This window comes from Lacerta agilis, chromosome 14 (assembly GCF_009819535.1).
Source record: "Lacerta agilis isolate rLacAgi1 chromosome 14, rLacAgi1.pri, whole genome shotgun sequence".
Classification (NCBI taxonomy): Eukaryota; Metazoa; Chordata; class Lepidosauria; order Squamata; family Lacertidae; genus Lacerta; species Lacerta agilis.
The window spans coordinates 49,941,401-49,962,432 of record NC_046325.1 but is presented as its reverse complement, the minus strand read 5'-3'; the positions used below and the strand labels follow the sequence as shown (position 1 = coordinate 49,962,432).

The following is a 21,032-nucleotide window of genomic DNA, read 5'->3' as shown; positions in this document are numbered from 1 at the left end:
GGGATTTCCCCCTTTCCGAGGCTTTTTTTCGGCGGGGGGTGGTGACCAGCGAGGAGGGGGTGACAAGCGTGACAACCCCCCTCGCTGGTCGCCCCCCCCCGCCGAAAAAAAGCGGCAGAAGCACCCCATCCGTGTGCTGCTGCTCCCGGGGTGACGGAGGGAGCGGCGACGGCGCGTGGGAGTGGCGGGAGGGGCCGCCGCTTGTCACCCCCACCCGCCGCTGCTCACCCTGTCACTGGGGGCGTACCGCCCCCACCGCCCCTCCCCAGCAACGCCCCTGGTCCACACCAATGTTGGCAGCAGGGAAAATATTCTATAAATTATTTGTTCTCACGAAGTGCCAAACTTCATCAACCGTGCAGGAGAAAATCTACTTAAAATGCCGCCTATGAGCAGAGTCCACATTCAGGAATACGTGAACCTGGATTCTCTGCAAATGATTAACTGTTTTAGCTGACAAAACATGCAAAGCTATATATAGCATCTGATCCAACTCAGGCCTCTTGCACTTCAGCAATTTTATTGTTGTTAATGCTGCCATAGGTCTGGGTCTCTAGGGTGATCAAATGCAAAGAAGAACCAAGCCCCTGTATTTTCAACAGCTGTACAGAAAAGGGAATTTTGGCAGGTGTGCCTTGCCATGTGAGAGTCTGAAGTGCACAAGATACCTACTTTTTTTATCTATTTATACTCCCTGTTTTGCTCCCCCTGTTATTAATGTTAAGCAAACAGTTGAAGAAGCTGCAGCTATTTTGCAAAAGGAAAGTCTAGTCTGTACGGTGGAAGAATTCTAACAGTTCTAAGAGCACAGCTCTGAGAGGCCAGAGCTCTGAGGACAATGGCAATGGCACCCACCTGAGAGGCGCCAGAACTGAGTTCCCGTGAGTTCTGGCTGAAAAAAACCCTGGTTATAAGATACAGAAGCAAAATACAAAACATGCTGTCTCACCATAGGGAGTCTCTGGTGATACTGGAAATGCTGGAGTAGTTTGGAGCGTTTCATTCCCTTTTTTTGTTGGTGAGAAGATACTGCTGTCTGCTTCATCCAGGTTTTCCTGATAGTGTTCAATACTCCTCTAGAATATAAAATAGAAAAACGGAGGAAGCGCATTTTTCCCAGACATGATCAAGTCAGCCTACATAAACCTTTTGCCCCACTTTTAAAACAGAAAGATCTCAGCGCTCCTAAAGCCGCAGACAAGTGGACACATGCAGCCCAGTCGCAGTTAATCTGGGGAAATGACCACTGACCCCATTGCCAGATTTACATCTCCTGGGTCCAAAGTGGTAACTACAACAACAGCACAGGGCTGGTTCCAAATCTTTGTAGGCATGCAGACAATCCCAAAAACAGTGATAGATTAGGCATTCTTACTCAAGTAATACTTTCTTGCCTGGGGTGTATGGGGTGTCAGGGGAGGGGATGTACCTCTGGTGGGGGACACGCAGCGCTCCTTCTTGGGCAGTTTGCTCATCTTTGGTCCCCACCCTGCACTCAGCTCTCACCTGTGGCTCCTAGAAGGTGTCAGCAGGCGACAGCAGACACACCTGGGGGGAAGTGGCTTCAAATGCCTGGCTAAACAGGTGAGGTTGACTGATGGGTCTTAAACTCTTGGTGAGGTAGGGACATCCCTGCATGCAAAGACAGGCTCTGGCAGATTGAGGGGACAAGACCAATACTGGGTCCAATGGTCGGTAAAGCGCTTACTGCACCTGCTGCGGAGGGAGCCTATCCAGGACTATGCTGATCCTAAACCTCCACTGCCTTGCAGCCATACTCATTCCTGAGAAAGGCTTCAGGAGTAAACCCTGAGGAACAATCCAATCCAACAATCCACTGCCTTGCGGAACATCTTTGGGAGAAGAAAAGGTGAAGGAGTAAACTCTACACAAATCCGGAGTGGACTCCCTAAGGCAATGGAAACAATCTCCTTTGTGCCTAGCAAGCTGGTACATCAGGACCATGTGTCCTGACTTGTCCACCAGCCTGTTACAGGTCAGTGACTCATGGAAGACTGAGCTGAAAAGGCTCAACACTGACCTTGCCACACTACAGGACACCAGACTCACTTTGAATGGCAGCCTCTGAGAAAAACTACACATTTTTCCCAGTGAGGAACTCTCTTCTGTCTGCGATAGAACCACCAACCTGAGGGCTCAGAATGCTTGCTTTCCCTCCACCTCTCAACAACCTCCGGTCTGGTTAGCATCTTGAGTGTCTAGGCTCCCACTTTGTGCTCTGACATACAGACCAAGGACCAGTTCTAAGAGGATCGAGACCAGGTTGTCAGGAGGGTCCCAGCCTGAGAACACCTATTCCTGCTGAGAGAATTCAGTGCTAGAGTTGGGAATGATCACCACACATGGGACTACTGCATAAGCCGCTTTGGTATTATTGGCAGCATGAAGGAAAATGGGCAAAGGAAGGCCTGCTTGGACTGTGCACAGTCTCTGCACCAAGAGCACGTTCTTCTCTACCGAGGCAAAACACTTGAGTGTCCTGGAAACAGCCAATATCAGGCCACAGGAACCAGCTGGACTTGATTGTCACCAAGCAATCAGCACTGAACTGTGTTCGTGTCACATGGAGCTACCACAGTGCTGACTGCGACACAGGTAGTCACTCCCTGGTGGCAAGAAAGATCCGTCTCCAGCCAAAGAGAGCCCAGAGCACAAAGCAGAAAGTGTGGCATCTAATCAACAACGCCAGAACAGTCATGCCTGAACTTTCTGAGGGCTTCCCTGATTTTGTTGAACAAGCTCTACTGACCTGGACCAGGCATAGTGTTGAAGCAAGGTGAGACCGCATCCAAGAGGCAACCTACAACACATCTATGTCCTCCTTGGGCAAAAGAAACCAACCAACTTTTGACTGGTTTGAGGCTGGCATTAAAGGACATGAGATCTGTTATTGCTGCGAGGCTCTCCTCAACTACAAGTGTGAAAATACACTTGCTACACTGAGAAAGGCAAGGAGTGATGTCCAGCGGATTGCCAGGCGATGTGCCAATGACTCCTAAAGCTGTGCCAGAGCATCCAACTTGCTGCTGACACCAGCAACATTCGCCAAGGATGTGCTCTATGGGGAGCTGGCCTCATGCATCAGACCCATTGGCAGACCAACTGTGTTACACAAAGGTATCTGGAAACATGACATGAAAGCTGGCAACATCAACCCCGTCATGTGGGAGTCCCTTGCAGACAACCGCAGCACCTGGAGACAATCACAGTCAGGTCACGTATTGACAGCAGTGACCAGAGGAGGAATGACTGCTGAGAGGAGTGCAGAAGGAACGCCATGGTACACCCGCATCAGCACAACCGGATGCCTTCCTCTACCCCAGCTGCAACAAAACAAGTCTCTCCCCTATCAGTCTCTACAGCCACAGCAGGTGCTGCAACCTTCTAACAGCTTGACCTCACCCCCAAAGGCACACTCTTCCATTGTCTCTCAAGACAGACAGATGCCAACCAACTTTCTTACCTCATTTGACCCCCCTCCAGGCCTGTAGGAACCCAGTCTTTCCGCAGAAGGCTCTGTCCATTCACACTTTGGATATAATGGCTGTGCTGAGACATTGTTCTCATACTGTGCCAGGTTTAACTTCTTGTTTAGTCCACTCAATATGCCATCTGCTTGAGAGCCTGGAGATACAAAAACACAGAGAAGCTCAATCTGGTTGCATGTTTGTTTGTTTGTTTTGGATTTGATATCCCGCTTTTCACTACCCGAAGGAGTCCCAAAGCGGCTAACATTCTCCTTTCCCTTCCTCCCCCACAACAAACACTCTGTGAGGTGAGTGGGGCTGAGAGACTTCAGAGAGAAGTGCGACTAGCCCAAGGTCACCCAGCAGCTGCATATGGAGGAGCGGAGATGCGAACCCGGTTCCCCAGATTACGAGTCTACCGCTCTTAACCACTGCACTACACCACACTGGCTTGTCCATCAGCCTGTATTAAACAATACTGTGCAGCAAAATCTATTGGGCAATATAAAAAGTGACCACCAGGTAAAGTGAGTTTGCAGTAAAGGGATGTAATTCATTGCCAAGGATAAAATCAAGTAGATTTACTTAAAATGGCATCACTGACTGCAGTGTTGTCAGCAAACCTAGCCAAAGTAAATTCTAACATTTTGCATTCCAAGTGAGCCCTGGTCGATATTTACCGTATGTAATCACTCTACTGCCTGTTTATCAGAATTCTTCCTTGTTTATCAGAAATGCTACAGCTGCCAGCACATGGGTGTCTTCTTACGTAAGCGTGGCGGGGGGGGGGGAGAAACGGGGAAGACATAGCAGGGGGGTAAATGGAAGCTTCCCTTTTTAAGCACAGCCTGTGGGAAAGTTAGGCTAAAAGCCCCTTTTCCATTCTAAAATATTTTCTTTCCAGGTAACAGGCAAAAAGTGGTCTGCTTCTAGTACACTGTTTATAATTCAATTTATTATTATTTTTAATATATTTTATTAAATATTTCTTGGTTTACAAAGGTATGTGCAATGTCTCTTTTATCAAGTTACATTTTCTACAGATCCGTTTCATTTGTGGAGACATTAGTGTTACATTAGGAAGAAAAGGGGGAAAGAGGTGGAGGGGGGAGAGGTGAGTGGGGTGGGGTTGGGTGGCGATGTTTCTATTCTACTTATTTGTGGGGTGTAGTTGTGGGGTTTTGTGTCAGTGTCGCTTTTGCAGGTTCTCTTTACTATTCACTTGTATCCCTTTGGTGGTGAGAGAGGTTGGGGGGTGGCCTAGGGTGTGGTTGTTTGTGTGTGTGTGTGTGTTTTTGGATCAGGTTAGATAGATTGATTCGAATGCTGTTGGTGGGTTCTTGTTGTCTTGTTGGGCTGTGTATGTCATGAAGAAGTCTTCTTCTATTTGTCCCCGTGTCAGTTTCAGTTTGTTGGTTAGTTTTTCTAATAAGGCTGTTTCCCATACTACTTGGTACCATTGGTCCATGCTTGCTCCTGACAGGTCTCTCCAATGGTTGGCTGTGATGCTTCTGGCTGCTGGCCACAGTCCCCTACCCCCCCCCCCGGCTTATGCAAATAACCAATAAGATCAAACAAATTGGCCTAAACCCAGAATATCTTCTTAACGGAACTTTAAATAAGGCAAAAATTACTATTACTCAGAGACTGCATGATGTCGAATTACAACAAGAAACTGCCTTACTCCCAGAGAAGTATAGATGTTTAAAATCTTGGCCTAACTTTGCAGCGGCCCCTTATTTAACTAATATCACTAATGAAGCCTATAGATGGGCCTTCTCTAGAGCCCGTTTCGGCAGTGCTGTATGGCAAATTTATGAAGGTTCCAATGCATGCGCGTCTCTGCCCCTGCATGTCTAACAAGGTAGAATCCGTTACTCACATCCTTTTATTTTGCGAATTCTATAGTGAAGAACGTGCTCAATATATTTTACCCCTTTTAACAAAGTTTACACCCTTACAACACTATTTGGAATCCTCCCCCGAAATTTTACGAAAATATCTTCTGGAGGATTCTTCAAGTCTAGTATCATATGATGTGGCTAAATTCTGCACTTTAGCTATTGAGAAGCGTAAATCTCTTTTATTGAATAACACATTGTAAAGTTCCTTTGTGTAATTGTTTTATCTCTGGTGATGTTGTTGCCGATTTTTCTCTGTTTGGATTTATGATTTTCTGTACTGCTGGCTTTTGCCGTAATAAAACTGACTGACTGGCTTCTGGCTGCTGAGAGTAGGTGGGTTATGAGTCCTTTGTGTTGTGAGTGGGCATTATTGTCTTGGAAGATGTTTAGTAGGGCCAGTTCTGGGGTGACTTCTAATACTTGCTTAGTTATTTTGCATATTTCTTGTATGACTGATGTCCAGAAGAGTTGGGTATTCATAATTCAAGTTATGAAATATCTTATTACCACAGAAAACTTGGATGATCCAATTTTAGAAATAGCAGGTCTTGTGGTAATTCTACAATAACTGGATGAATTTAGATGAAACCTGTTAAGTACTGTCCCAGTAAACATTTGCCACTTTCCTGGCTGGAGGGGAGAACTGGGTTGAAAGGGAAGGGAAACACCTGAGAGACATCAGCTTGAACCCTGAGATTGTGTTTACTTCTGCTCCCGCCAGGTATTCAGCTGAGAGTGGCCTGGCCAGAGGCATTAGCCAAAGGCCTCTCAACCCATGGATCAGCTGTGAACGAAGCCATTTCTGTTGGCCTTAAACTGGGAAGAGCAGATTCCTCCTCTACAAACAGGGCAGAGAACATAGCTGCTATTTTCTGAGATCTGCTTTTCATCAGCAAGATTATCCTAGAGATGTTTCAGTGGCCTCTGAAAATACAGTACATTTGCATCTTATGTGGGGGTGGTGTTTGGGGGATGGTGCGCATATGCAAAAATGAGTATACATGAGTATGCGTCCCCTTGGAACTGCCCCTGTGTGAGCATCCTTACCTTTGCGGAGCTGCAGGAGGGCCTTCTGGCGGTTCCCTCCCTGCGAGAAGCAAAGCTACAGGGAACCAGACAGAGGGCCTTCTCGGTAGTGGCGCCCGCCCTGTGGAACGCCCTCCCAGCAGAGGTCAGAGAGATAAACAACTACCTGTCATTTAGAAAATACCTGAAGGCAGCCCTGTTTAGGGAAGTTTTTAACTTGTGACTTTGTATTATATTTTGGTATTTGTTGGAGGCCGCCCAGAGTGGCTGGGGAGACCCAGCCAGATGGGCGGGGTATAAATAATAAATAATTATTATTATTATTATTATTATTATTATTATTATTATTATTATTCCAGCTCTCCACCTTGCTTACCGGGCAAGTCCCGCTCAGCACGCAGGGTCAGCGATGCTCTCGCAAGACCTTAAAGATCTTCCTTGTTGAGCCCAATTTTGATGTCACAGCCACGGTTAAAGGTGGGGGAGATTTACAAATGCTTCCAAAAGCCTTTCAGAGGCTCCCTCTTTAAGACTGCAGTGAGATCTAGCTTAAAAGGGACGGGGAACACGAACACACACACACGAAACACTACACTCAAATTCAAAGCACTCCCAATGTTTGGTGCTTTCCACATGTCTCATTATTTATGGTATTTCAATATTTTGCTGGAAGCCACCCAGAGTGGCTGGGGAAACCCAGCCTGATGGGTGGGGTATAAATAATAAATTATAATGATGATGACGAACTTTTACAACTTGCTTTTTTTTAACATATTGCTTGTATTTTGAGAACTCTGTTCATAATTAAAAGGAAAGAGTTATACAGGGAGACTTCCATAATTCTTGTCTCATGAGATTCTCCTAAGGGGGAAAACGGCAATGAATAATGACAATTTCCCCCCATAAATGGCAAATCACAAGTAAAGTACCTGCTGCATTATAGACAAAATAAAAAAGTAAGTCTACTTCTCCTGGGTCTATGTATGCTGCTAAGGAGACAAAATGCTGGGCCAGATAGAATATTACCAAATAATTAAGATTTATTCTAAGCAGCCCTAAATCTTGCTTCTGACCATCTTCCCATTGCAGTCCCCTTGACTATATACAATGTGGGGTTATTTGTACAATCACACAAATAGGATATGCTCATTCCAGCTTGGGGGGAGGACTGGCCAGATAACTCTGAGAGCAGCTCTTTCTTATTAACTTGGAGGTGCCACTGTAACTGTCTCCAAAATAAAGGCTGCTGACAATTCCAAAAATGTTCACAAATCTAGATTGTCTTTAGACTATTACTGCACACCTTTAGGTGCCAGGCAAAAATGTCTCTCTTCAACCAGGCCTTTGGCTTGATTAACATCTTATACCCTTTTAAAAATGTGTTTGTGGGAGGAGGGAGGGAGGGGAGTTTACTGGTTTGTGCTTTTTTCTTGTTTTTCTTAGATATTTTGTGAGAGCTACAGATGAAGGGCGGTACACAAATTTAACAAATAAAATAACAATAAATAAATATTTGAATATACTCTCCCCTTACTCATCTGTCTCCCCAACCTGAACCCCACAGAACTAAAGCATATATTGTGGCCAATGCAGAAGAATGAGAACTACTTGACGCATCGCCTGCCATTCACACCCCTCAACACCTTCTCCTAGGGAGGATCTGGCAGGAGAAGTGACACGAGAGACCCAAATCATAACAGGGAAGATCTGATTGGCCACTTTGAATCTTGGGAGTTCATGGTCCATGCATGCCTCTTTGGGTTTAATATAATGATTGAAATATAAAGATTGAAATTATTTTGATATAAGGTGAAGAAAAAAACATATTAATGAAAAAAGATAAATGACTTCAGTTCCATCCCAACGTTCCAGAGATCTGTAATAAGGAGGTATTGAGATACTCCATTTCTCAGTGACATACTTTTAACATATTCACGCTATGCAATGGCAAATGGAAGCTATTACCACTGAAGAAAAACACATTTCATTGATGCATCATGAAGAATAACTCACCCTGCTGAGGCAGGCTTCTGTCCAGGACCTCTGCCTTCCCATGGAATCTGGGGCTCATCCCAAACCCTCCCAGGTCCATTTTAGGGCTTGCAAGGCCATTCAGCTGACTTGTGTTGTCTCTGCTGATTGTCTTGATACATGTGGGAATAGGCTCAAATGTTGGGTCCAGTTCTAATATTAACCTATTAAGCTGCTCAATGGACTGATCAATATCCAGGGTGGGGGAGGATGGCAAGCCTGCTGAATCGTTTCCCGTGTTCAATCCCAGTTCAAGATTGTGTTGTAATTTTAAAACCTCAGGGCCAGGGCTTTGTGCTATCTTGCTGGAGGGTAGCATACTCCCAAGACTCCTCTGCACAGCATCTCTGCTGCTGGATCCCCGGGCAGGGGTATCTGGACCTCTGGCTTGGCTGCGCAGGTTGCCTGAGTTCTCAGCCACACCACGAATACCAAGCCGTACTTCATTCTCTGGGCCGTAAGCGTACTGGTGAGCGATGACCAGTTGCTGTTCCCGCACCCATGTCTGTGTTGGGTAGCCACTGAGGCTGTAGGCCTGTGGCTCGGTGGAAACGGCAGTATTCCTCGCCAGCTGCTGAGACTGCTTTGGGCCGGTGCCTCCAAAGTGCGTCTCATATCTGGGGTATCCATCAAGGTCCAAATCTGGGACCAGAGTGTTGCTGTACTCCTCCTCCAAAGTATTACTCCCAAAGCCATCTGACAGAAGAGAATTCTGGCTGTTTTTGTGGCAGCGGAAGTTCCCAAGGTGGTTGGAATGCTGCCCTTCGGAGGAGGACAAAGTCCCAAGGCTGCCCACGCTGTGGAGGTCGTGACTGGGCCCCTCATCATCCAGAATGTCTGTTTCCCTGTCCTTGTGCTCGACTCCTCCATTCACATGAACCTGGGCGGGCACTATGTGGCGAGTCCCACTGAACGTGCTTTGGGCATCGGTCATATCCTTAGGAGGACTGGCTGAGCTCTGTAGACCAAGGCCACTCAGCAATTGCTCCAGCCCCTCTTTCTCTAGGGGGCTCAGGACACTCTTGGCTTCTGGCAGGGGACGCTCTTCAGTCTTGTCCGTCCTTATAGAGGCTGTAGAGTGTCCCGAGTCGCTGCCCACGGACAAGGCATGGTCGCTGGGGTCAGGGCCGGTAAGTGCAGCAGCCGGGGCCCTGCGGGGAAGGCGGCTCTCACAGCGGCTTTTCTTCCTCGCTTTAGCATACAAGTTTCCCCCCGTGGGGCCCTGGGTGGGCTGCACTGCAAAGAAATACAGCAGGGATTATATAAGACAAAACAGAGTAGAGTTGGGGAACGGGGACAAGAAGAAACTATTTAATATTGTTTATTATTATTTATTAAATTTGTTAGTAGCTTTATCTTGCCCAGGGCAGCCCAGAGCAACTCACAACCAAACAGACAGAAAGACAACCCTCCCAGCCCCATGTTAAGGAAAAGGAGGCTGTGAGTAGGCAAGTGATCCATGGGGCCAGACCTACCCGGGATGAGATGCTGTGCTCATTAGGTCTGACACTCAACCAAGTCTGAGAAGATCCTATTTTTGCTAATAATGAGTTGACTTCAACTCTGAACAGTGTGATTACTGACCTGTGACACAAGGCCACCTGAGCCTCAAGCTACAGCAAAGGATCCAGAAGGAACTGCTGGCTGCATACCCACTCCTTCAGAGGAGGCATCCTGCCAGCCATCTGGTCTAGGACCCCCCCCACACACACACAGCGCCTCTGTCTTATCTGGCCTGAGCTCCAGTTTATTGGCTTTCATCCAGTCTAATATTGAGGCAACACACACAACATACACACACTATAGTTTTTTTGGGGGGGGGACCCTCCTAAACCTTAGAAATTAGTAAATGGTGGGATTTTGATTATTTGGAATGTGAAGGGAGAAATGCAAGCTGCAAGGAATTCCTGGTTTAGCCTAGCAAAACAACCTGGCCAAGCAAGCCCATTAAGAAACAAGAGGGGGCCATTGAGAGCCCTTGGCAATGCAAGGGAACTGTTCTCCCCACTTGCCCTGAGGTGTGAACAGAGACTGGGGGGTTGGAAGATTGCCAGGGTAACTGGCAGGGGGGAAAAGTCTTGAGGAAGGGTTGCTGGGAAGTCTTGAGGAAGACTGGGATCCATCTTGGGTAGGCGGGCTGAAAGTGGCTTCACCGCTGTGGGGGACAAGCCCCTCCTTGAAATGACTATGCTGTAAGATCTGGACTCCCCCCACACAGACTGAAAGTGTAAACAGGTGAATAAACCATTTTTCTTAAAGCGACGACAATCTCCTCCATGTCTCAATTCTCCAAAGGAACACAGACCCTGGGTGAGTGCCAGGAACCCCCTGGGGTCTTGCAGGGAGGGAAGGTGGCACACAACTTTTGTAGCAATATATATATTATAATAATAAAAATAGCAGCAGACAGGGCTATCATTAACTGTGCCAGAATGGATGGTGAAATCACAATCATTTTACTCGCCTGATACAATTAATTCTGTAACAAGACTCACAAAAACAGAGCATTGCATGAAAGGGGTGAAAAGCACATTTCCCTACTTTGTTTCTGAAAACTCAATTATTCTGGTGCAATAGCAAAGCTGCATTTTTACATTGGCTCCACAACCTACAGTGCTGGCTATTTATGTATTTATTTATTTGCAGGTGTATAGCCCTGAGGTGACTAGACTTCTGCATCAGCTCTATGAGCAGCCCAAGTATGGGAATGATTTTTCTACATTGTCCAACTTCTGTTTTAGAAAACAAACGAATGAAAAATACTTGTGGAGGGAAAGAGGTTATTCAATATTTTAGAAGGTGATACTTTACTTCCTCATTAACAATACATACAACATCATACAATATAGAGAGGGGTCTTTAATTCAAGAGTATTTCACTCAGAACATCATTTTAGCGGCCCACAGAAAATAATTTAAAAACCAATTACAAACCACGGTTTTAAAGAGGAGAGAGTAAGAATAAAATTCTGGCTATCCCCCACCCCCAAAATAATTACTTCAATGTGTACTCCTGATAATCCACTATCTCATGAGGCCCTTAATCTCAGGGTCATGGGTTTGAGCCCCGTGTTGGACAAAAGATTCCTGCATTTGCAGGGGTTTGGACTAGATGACCCTCATGGTCCCTTCCAACTCTATAATTCTATTTCACTTGTTTTAAAAACCACAGTACATATCCCAGCTGACGTTAAGGACATCCTTACTCCAGGGGAGGCAGACAGCAGCCAAAGGCAAATGGATGGGACAGAAAGGATGGTGAGTCTGTTTCCCAGCTTCCTACACATACCAACTGCTACTGCAGGTCTTCTGGCACTGCCTGTCCCTAATGGGCATAAGCTCCACAAATGCTCATCCAATTTGCAGATGACACCAAACTGGGAAGGGTAACCAATGCCACAGCAGATAGAATTGGGAATGAAGATGACCTTAACAGATTGAAGAACTGGGCCAAACCTAACAAAAAGAATTTCAATAGGGACAAATGTAAGGTTCTGCACTTTGGCAGGAGCTTAACATGAGTCATCAGTGTGAGGCAGCAGCAAAAAAGCTAATGCAATTATTCTAGGCTGCATCCACAGAAGTCTTGTGTCCAGATCAAGGGAAGTCATAGTCCCACTCTATTCCAGACCACACCTGGAATACGATGTCCAGGTCTGGGCACTACAATTTAAGAAAGATGTTGCCAAGCTGGAAGGTTTGCAGAGGAGGGCAAGCAAGATTGTCAAGGGTCTGGAAACTAAGCCTTATGAGAAGCGCTTGAAGGAGCTGGGTATGTTTAGCCTGGAAAAGAGAAGACTGAGAGCAGATATGAGAGCCACCTTCAAACATCTCAAGGCCTTACAGATAGAGAATGGAGCAAGCTTTTCTTTCCTTCTGCTCTGGAAGGTAGGACCTGAACCAATGACTTCAATTTACAAGAAAAGAGATTCTGACTAAACATCAGGAGAACTTTTCTGACAGTAAGAGTTGTTTGGCAGTGGAACGGACTCCCTCCTTTCTTAGAGGTTTTTAAGCAGAGGCTAGATGGCCTTGGATCTTGGATGCTTTAATTAAGATACCTGCATTGCAGGGGGTTGGACTAGATGACCCTTGGGGTCCCTTCCAACTCTATAATTCTATGAAGTACCCTAATGGGCTTCTCAAAAGAATTATGATTTGAGGGAGGAGAGATTAATTTTGTTGTTCAGTCGTTCAGTCGTGTCCGACTCTTCATGACCCCATGGACCAGAGCACGCCAGGCACGCCTGTCTTTCACTGCCTCCCGCAGTTTGGCCAAACTCATGCTAGTCGCTTCAAGAACACTGTCCAACCATTAATACTACCACAATAAACAAGGTGCTTTCGCCAAAGCTCTGCATTACACACTCTGCACCTGAAGCTCATGCAGAAAATTTTAACGGTCTTTTGAGAGAGCCCAAACTTATTGGAAAAACAAATGAATGACTGCACAGCCATTCTTTCAGCAGAGTACTGGATTCCAAGCAAGAGCTTGCAGGTTTGATATTGACTGATGTGTCTCAAACCTGTGATTTTATACAACTTGATCAAAGAGGGAAATCTGCTCTGTGGATTTGTTTACTACAGTAACTATAGTTACATGTAAATATTGTATAGTTTATATGGAACAATCAAACTTTTTCCATTTAAAGGAAAAACAAAACGTCAACTGCAGAGTAATTATTTTCTTTTGAGCAAACATGGCCCCACATTGACTTAGCACAGCAGTAAGAGAAGGTGGGGTTAACCCCTCAAGCTGTTTTCCTGATAAAAACTGCGGCCGCCTCAATCCTGCTATGCAGCCCAAGCCCATGAGGGAAAATGTATGACATGAGCGCAAGTTTTACTCATGAGGGAGGAGCACCAGTGTCCCAGTCCAACCTCCTACAAACTGTTCCTTGCAAACCCTTGGAGCTCTCTGAGAGATTCAATCTCTGGCATCCTCAGGTAGAGATAGAAAACCCAGGAGAGCAGCTGCCAGTTATGGTAGTCTTGAGCTGCGTGGTCCAATGGTCTGTCTTGGGATAAGGCAGCTTTCTATGCCACCACGCAGGAAAAAGACGACAGAGATCTGAGCGTGCGATAGGAATCTGTTAATGAACAATAGTCTCCCAGCATGTGTGGTCCCTACAAGTCAATCCTTTCCCAGGGCCTGCATCTCAGCTGAGTAATGTTTAAACCTATTCATGGACAGAGAGAAGATTGATTCACCATTGCAAAAGATGGCAACACTCACCTCACGACATGGCCAGAGGATACAACGGCAGATTCACACATAGTTAGAATTGCCAAAGGACAATAATTTCCACCACCAGAGTGAATATTCCCTTTGGACCCAACTCAGAGTTTCACCTGCAAGAGCCCACTATGAGACAAGCACTGATGCAAGGGATGAGCAAAACAGCTTGTCTCTGGAAATTTTGGTGAAGTGTAGAATAGATTTATTTCACTTTGTCCAAACTCTGAGGTGGGTTATAAAACCTGGAACAGATTCCATAATCCACTGTACCATGTTCAAGGAGAACTAACAAAGCTAACTAACATCTCTTGGGGTAATGACACCACCCTCTTGCTCCACATGCATGGGAGGGATCTTGCACATGTGCCTTTCAAACTGCGCTAGATCCACTTTGTGCAGTATGCTGTTTTCAGAAATGTCCTGGAACTTCTAGTTATGGAAATTCTTCAAATATACAACTTGGGTGGAGAGATTCAGTGGGGATGAAGTTGCTCTGCCTCACCCCTGAGAAACCCTGCAAATCATCCTTCCAGGCTGAACAAGCCAGATACGGTTTTCCATGAGTGAAACTTAAGAAAGGGACAACAGACAAGCACTAGGCGGGCAAAACACCCAGCTCATGTGCTTTGCATGTCTGATAAAATAAAATATTTAAGGAGAATACGCAGCAGGTAATATTTTCTTCACCTGACCTTCAAGGAGCATTCCTTTCCATATGAGTCACTCAAATTATTTATACCAAATCATAAGGAGCTTACACCGTTCCTCAGTAATCCATGGCCCCTTTTAACTCCACCATACAAAGAAGGGCCTTGTTCTTCATGCGCCAGTGAAGTCTGCAAAAAGTTTTCCTTCCAATTTAATGGGCTGCATTTCTCAACTTACCTTGACTCGACCTGACTGAAGAATTTTGGAGATGAGGCACACAATATCATTTTGAGTTGTTATTAAACAGGGCAAAATAAACCTCTCATTTCTATTTAAAAGAAGAACCAAAATATGAATGGTTGGGTGCTAGGAAAGCACAAAAGCTTGGCATTTTGTCAGCCCAGTGCTTGGTCATTTGCCTCTTTCTGAAGTCCCACACGTGGAAAGTCTCTGCTGTGAAGACTCTTCTGGCAAGTCTCCATGCCACTTCAACCAGCTGCTCACATCTTTAAAAGCCAGAGAGACTGATCAAAAGCTACGAAACCAATACAGTATGCTTAGGCACAGCATGAAAGGAAAGGAAGTTTCCAAAAACAAGGGGAGGGAGATAGGCTAGGAGAGCAAGACTTCACTGAAATGATCACCTCACCAAATATGCCGAGACTCTCATTAACAGCTGAAATACTTCATTTCACTTCAAACCTTGCTCTCATTTTCCCAAGGAAACAGCCTTCTGCAAAAATGGTGCAGTAACACAGCTGTCCAAACTCCACCCTCCCCTCCCCAAAAAGAAAAGAAACCAAAAGCAGATTGAAACTGTAAAGCTGAGCTAGTGGTGATGGAATTTGTCTACATCAAACGGAAAACAACCCCTTTCTTTCCCTACACCGTTTCTCTTAAGCTCAACTCCCTCCAGGAAAGGGGGGGGGGAGGAAATTCTTCTTGAATGACCGAGAGACCTGGTAAAATGCCAGCCCTGAATCTGAACTATAAACTGAATGGGATCAGCAGCCACACACAGAAATATGGCTGCATGCGTATTTTTATGCCTACAGATGAACACACAGAAAGCAGATCCCATGAACAAAAGCAGTGCCAAAGCCACAAACACTTACCAACTAAAGTTGATTAGGAGAGAGTTCTTAAACTTCCTCTATGCAAAATTCACCCACTTCTCTCTCTCTCAGCTTTTTCTGATCTGTCTCACAGCTATCTCCTTTCCAGCCATTCAGTACTTGAGAAAGCACATTCAAAGAAGCAAACTAGTGAAGTAAATTCATCAACTGTAGGGCCCAGTAATGACAGTTTTGACCCAGTTTTTCCAAATGGGGTTGGATAACGCTATATATGAGACTTATTTGCTTATCTTGCACCACTAACTATCCCTCTTGAAGTAGGAAGTAATCTAGGTGCCCTCCCACACCTAAGAAATGAATCTCCGCCCTTAGGCAAAGCTGTGCAAGCCCAGAACTGCATTCCCTGCAAGGCTAAGTCATTTCTGCTGTTTCGTCTTGCCTCCTTTGCTAAACACAAACTCACAAAGCATTGTATGCACATAGCATGTCTCACTCACTCACTCATATACAAACAAATCGAGTCTAAAGAAAATGGTATCTTACCTTGCAGAGGAATTACAGAAGCCCCATAACTTTTTGAAGCAGCAAAATGGTTGCTTCACACACTTCAACAGCAAGCACAACACACACAAAACAGCAGCAGTTGGAAAGCAGTTGGAAAACACCATCAGTTTTAGCTACTTTGCCATTCTCGATGCAGCAGTTGCTGAAGGTAAATCGCTCTCACTAGAGAAGGACGTAACTTTGGATTCAGAAGAAAAAGAGTAAAAATGTAAACATAAGGGAGGAGCTAGAGAGTGCAGTCAGGTTCTGTGAAATTTGAACCCTTGCAGCAAAGCGAGAGTGAAGCAGTGGTGTTTCAGAAGGTAATTCAGGCTACAAACTCTTTCTCACAAATGTTATTTTCTTCTCCCCTCTGCCCATCTCACCGCCATTAAGCTTTAGTCAACTGATGCAGAACCCCAACACGAGTCCACCCTTGATTCTTGCATCACCAAATGACACAGATAGTTTTCTATGAGGTTCTCCCCAGAACTGTTGTGCAAATATTTGTTCTGAATGCCCACATCCTCCTTTGGCTCACTCTCTGTGCATCTCTGTGCAGCAAGCTGCAAAAGATTTGTTCAGTCCTAACCACACTCAGATTTTTATTTGGTAACAGCAGCTTCCCGCACTCAACAAAGCAAACTCTGGTTCCTCCTCTCATCTGGATAAACTCAAACTTCCATCAGCTTCGGCTGGTGTCCCAGCTGTGCCTCTATCTGGACAGGGATAGCCTAACGTCTGTCATATATGCTTTGCTAATCTCTACGTTGGATTACTAAAACGCAAAATGCTTTGGAAACTTCCAGCTGATGTAGACTTCAGCGGCCAGATTGCTCACCAGGGCAAGACAGTTTGAGCATATTACACTGATCCTGGCTGGAGTGGACGGACTGCCAATTAGTTTCCAGGCCCAATTCAAAGGGCTGGTTTTGAACTATAAAGCCTTAAACGGCTCAGGACCGCAAGACTTCCAAGACAGCCTCTCCCAGACAGACTCAGACACTGCAATCATCATCTACTGGCCGCCTTCGGGCACCTTCCCCATGAGAGGTCCAGAGGGTGGCAAAGAGGACGGGCCTTTTCAGTGGTGGCTCCCCATTTGTGGAATGCTCCCCGCAAGGAGTCCTCCCTGGCACCTTCATTACATATCTTTAGGTGCCAAGCAAAAACATTTATTTTCAACTAGGCATTAGTTTTTAAAATGTGTTTCTAGGAGGCATGGTGGGTTCTTTTGCTTTAATTTTTGTTTTATGTGTTTTTATGTTTTGAACTGCTCTGTGATCCTTGGATGAAGGGCGGTATACAAATTTAATACATAAATAAATAAGTCTGCAAAAATCTACAGTTCACTCCAGCAAATCATTACCACACCACAGCCCACAAAACTTTCTTTAAACCCTTTGACATGACAACTTCCGGAAAATGTTCTCTAATGTTAACACATCACAACCAAATGAGCCAGGCCACAGGATTATTGTTTCAGAGTCTGAATTATGAGCCGTAGCCAGGAAAGGGACTGCCTGTCTGATAACAGAGACATTTCAAAAGCTATATAACAATAATGACTATAATTACCACAAAGACAATCAAACAGTATTCAAGCTAACAAACTAAACTTTGATGCCTGAAATGAAAAGACTAGAACTCAAAGTTCTAGTACTTGAATCTCAAAAGCAAGACATCTTTGAAAACAACCCATTTTGTCAAATTGCCAGTTGGAGAAGGGAGGAAGTGGCGAGGGCATGGCAACAGCACCACCTGAGCTGCCCCTGCTCTCTTTATGGGTGCATGCATGGCAACCATCCACTTCCTTCACTGGACAGTGTGTGTGCGACTCAAGGCTTCTAATAGTAAAAAGTTCCAAGTGTACTTATATGGAATCAAAAGACACTGATACTGATGGAACCATTGGGGAGAAGGGTTTTCATAAGATGCACTGGGCCACTGAACTAAATCAGCTTAAGTTGGGCTTCACGGTGTTCTTAATACATTCCAGTCGTCATGTGGCTAAGGGGTGGGAAGGATGCCTGCAGATGTGTGTCTATGCAGGTATTGGCATGGCTTAGTAAACACAGAACTGTAGAGATGGAAGGGATGGCGAGGGTCATCTAGTCCAAACCCCTCCAGGCAGGAATCTCAACTAAAGCTTCCATGACAGATGGCCATCCAACCACCACCTTCCAAGGGAGTTCATTCAGTTGTCAAACAGCTCTTACTGTCAGAAAATTCTTCCTGATGTTTAGTCGGAATCTCTTGCAACTTGAACCCGTTGCATTGCTCCCTCTTCCATGTGACAGCCCTTGAGATATTTGAAGATGGCTATCATATTTCCTCTCAGTCTCCTCTTTTCCAGGCTAAACATACTCAGCCTTCTGCGACATTAGCTACCTCTCCCAGTTTGGTGTCACCTGCAAATTGGATGAGCGTCCTCTCAATTCTGTCATCCAAGTTGTTTATAAAGACACTGAACAAAACCCTGAGACAGCCCACTTGTCACTTTTTCCCTGGAAGACGAGAAACCATTAATGAGCACTCTGGATTTGGTCAGTCAACCACCTACAAATCCACCTAATTGTTACCTCATCCAGCCCGTATTTTACCAGCTTCTCCACAAGAATACCATGGGGGACTTTGTTGAGAACCTGACTGAAATCAAGACACACTATTTCCACAGCATTCCCACTAAGCTTGCAACTCTATCAAAAAAAAGAAAAGAAAAAAAGAAATGAGATTCATTTGGCATGACTTGTTCTCCAAGAATTCTCAAAGATTACAGACAGAGATTCTGAGATTACATCTGTAAGGTTCTTTAGTACGCTTGGGTGCAGCTCATCAGGCCCTGGAGATTTGAATTCATTCACAGTACCAGTAGCTAGGTGATCCCTTACTACCTCTTTTCCTATCTTGAGCTACAGCACCTTCTTTACACCATTTATTCTGTTATCACCCGGTTGGGCACTGCTTTCCTTTTAGGTGGAGACAGAGGCAAAGTGGTGGGTGGCACTATGGGTTAAACCACAGAGCCTAGGGTTTGCTGATCAGAAGGTTGGCGGTTCGAATCCCCATGACAGGGTGAGCTCCCATTGTTTGGTCCCTGCTCCTGCCAACCTAGCAGCTCAAAAGCACGTCAAAGTGCAAGAAGATAAATAGGTACTGCTCCAGCAGGAAGGTAAACTGTGTTTCCGTGTGCTGCTCTGGTTCGCCAGAAGCGGCTTAGTCATGCTGGCCACATGACCCAGAAGCTGTCTGCGGACAAACACTGGCTCCCTCGGCCTATAGAGCAAGATGAGCGCGCAACCCCAGAGCTGTCTGCGACTGGACCTAATGGTCAGGGGTCCCTTTACCTTTACCTAGTTCCGCCTTATCTTGTGCACGCAAGGGACCTACTGCTTACTTGTTCTTCCTCTCGCTTTAGACATAGCCAAAGAAACCTTTATTATGATTAACCTCTCATGCAAGCCCTCCTGACCCTCTCTCTGCAACTGCCTTTCATGCTCAAAGCATGGATCTCTTCACAAATGGGAAAAGAATAATAGAATCCTAGAGTTGGAAGAGACCCCAAGGGCCATCCAGTCCAAGCGGAAACACCATCAAAGCATTCCTGACAGATGGCTGTCAAGCCTCCGCTTAAAGACCTCCAAAGAAGGAGACTCCGCCACACTCTCTGGCAGCAAATTCCACTGTCGAACAGCTCTTGCTGTCAGGAGGAATTTAGAGAAGAACTAGATTCTGACATACGAGGAGATATCTTAAATAAGTTGCACATTCATCTGCTAAGTTTGCTTGATAGTTTCAACCAGGGCACCTCTCAGGCAGGCACTACTGACATTATAAGAGAACAAGGGAGGCATTTATGCGGAGTTCCAGCACCTCCTTTTCTAGAAAAATAGCACTGGCTTCAACTGTTGTTTTCTGGAAGAACTCCATGAAAAAATTGAAGAAAACTTTTGTGTTGTAAATCCATACTGTGTGTCAGGAAAAACCAGCTTGTCTGATATCTCAGCACTATGAGTTATTGATTTGACAACAGATTCTGCAATAAAATATAAGAAATCACTATCAGAATTATCAGTTAAAAGGTGAATTTAAAGTTTTGTCAGATAAAGCTTTGGTTGCCACATGGAAATGGAGAGGGAGATGTAACAGTACAGAATATTTTGGATTTAAAAATACTCACCTATTTTGTCTCCCAAATTTCTATCACCCCTCCCTTCTCTCACGCACACTTCTTTCAAAAAATTGCATATACAGCTCAGAAATCAAAACCACACATTCATTCACTTACCAGAAACGGGACTCACTGGGCTGTTTTTGTTAGTAGGCATTTGCATTCCTTCCAAAGCAGCAGAGCCAAAGTAATCTTGCCTCAAATCTAGAGTTTTGTAATACAGAGCAGCCCTCTGGGAAACCAAGTACTGTATTTAACTATGCAAGAGGGCACCTCCCCATTCAACTACTATTTACCTTGAGTTAAAAGGGGAGTAAGGGCGGGAGAAAGACAAACTGAAAAGTCAACTGTCCCAGGGGGAAAACAATCATCTTGTCATAGGTGAATTCCTGAAAGCCAGCTGCTGATCACCTGGATGCAGTTCTTTAAAACTCCAGTGAGACAAGGGAAGTTTCTAAAGCTTTGGTTTTCACAGTACTTATTGCCCTAACCTTGAAAGCTTCACCAAAAGTCAGCAAAAGTATTTTACCAATGGCTGCTTTCCACTTACGCTATAGCAAACCTCTCTTTCCAAGTGTAAATCTCTTTTTGCTGACACCTGGCTCTTTCATGGATTCAAGCACTGTTGGCATCTATTTACCAGGACCATCAGAATGCCACAATTCTGTATTAATTAATTAATAAATAACTGGAATGTGGGATTCAACTTCAGCTTCCAAACAATCCCAAATTTCACTTTTTCCTTCTTCTTTTTACTGCACACAAGTTGGCTTCTACACCAGTGGAGAATCTTTTAAAGAACACATGTGCAAGAAAACAAACCACAGCTGGGACAAAGTAATTACAATGTAGTTATATAATGCCATAGGCAGGGCCGGCTCGTCTATGAAGCAAGGTGAGACAACTG

General features: G+C 45.1%; 1 protein-coding gene across 1 annotated transcript in view; it reads right to left on the bottom strand.

Annotated features, from left to right (window-relative positions):
* The window catches only part of TNS3 (tensin 3), a 57,448-nt gene that overhangs the window by 35,775 nt on the left and 641 nt on the right, over window positions 1-21,032 (bottom strand). The window contains exons 2-6 of the mRNA XM_033168832.1: window positions 19,924-19,990; window positions 15,955-16,007; window positions 8,432-9,685; window positions 3,485-3,645; window positions 950-1,076 (exon numbers count right to left, since the gene is read on the bottom strand). Of these exons, the coding sequence (XP_033024723.1) occupies window positions 950-1,076; window positions 3,485-3,645; window positions 8,432-9,685; window positions 15,955-16,007; window positions 19,924-19,990 (1,662 nt within the window). The remainder of the gene's footprint in view (window positions 1-949; window positions 1,077-3,484; window positions 3,646-8,431; window positions 9,686-15,954; window positions 16,008-19,923; window positions 19,991-21,032) is intronic.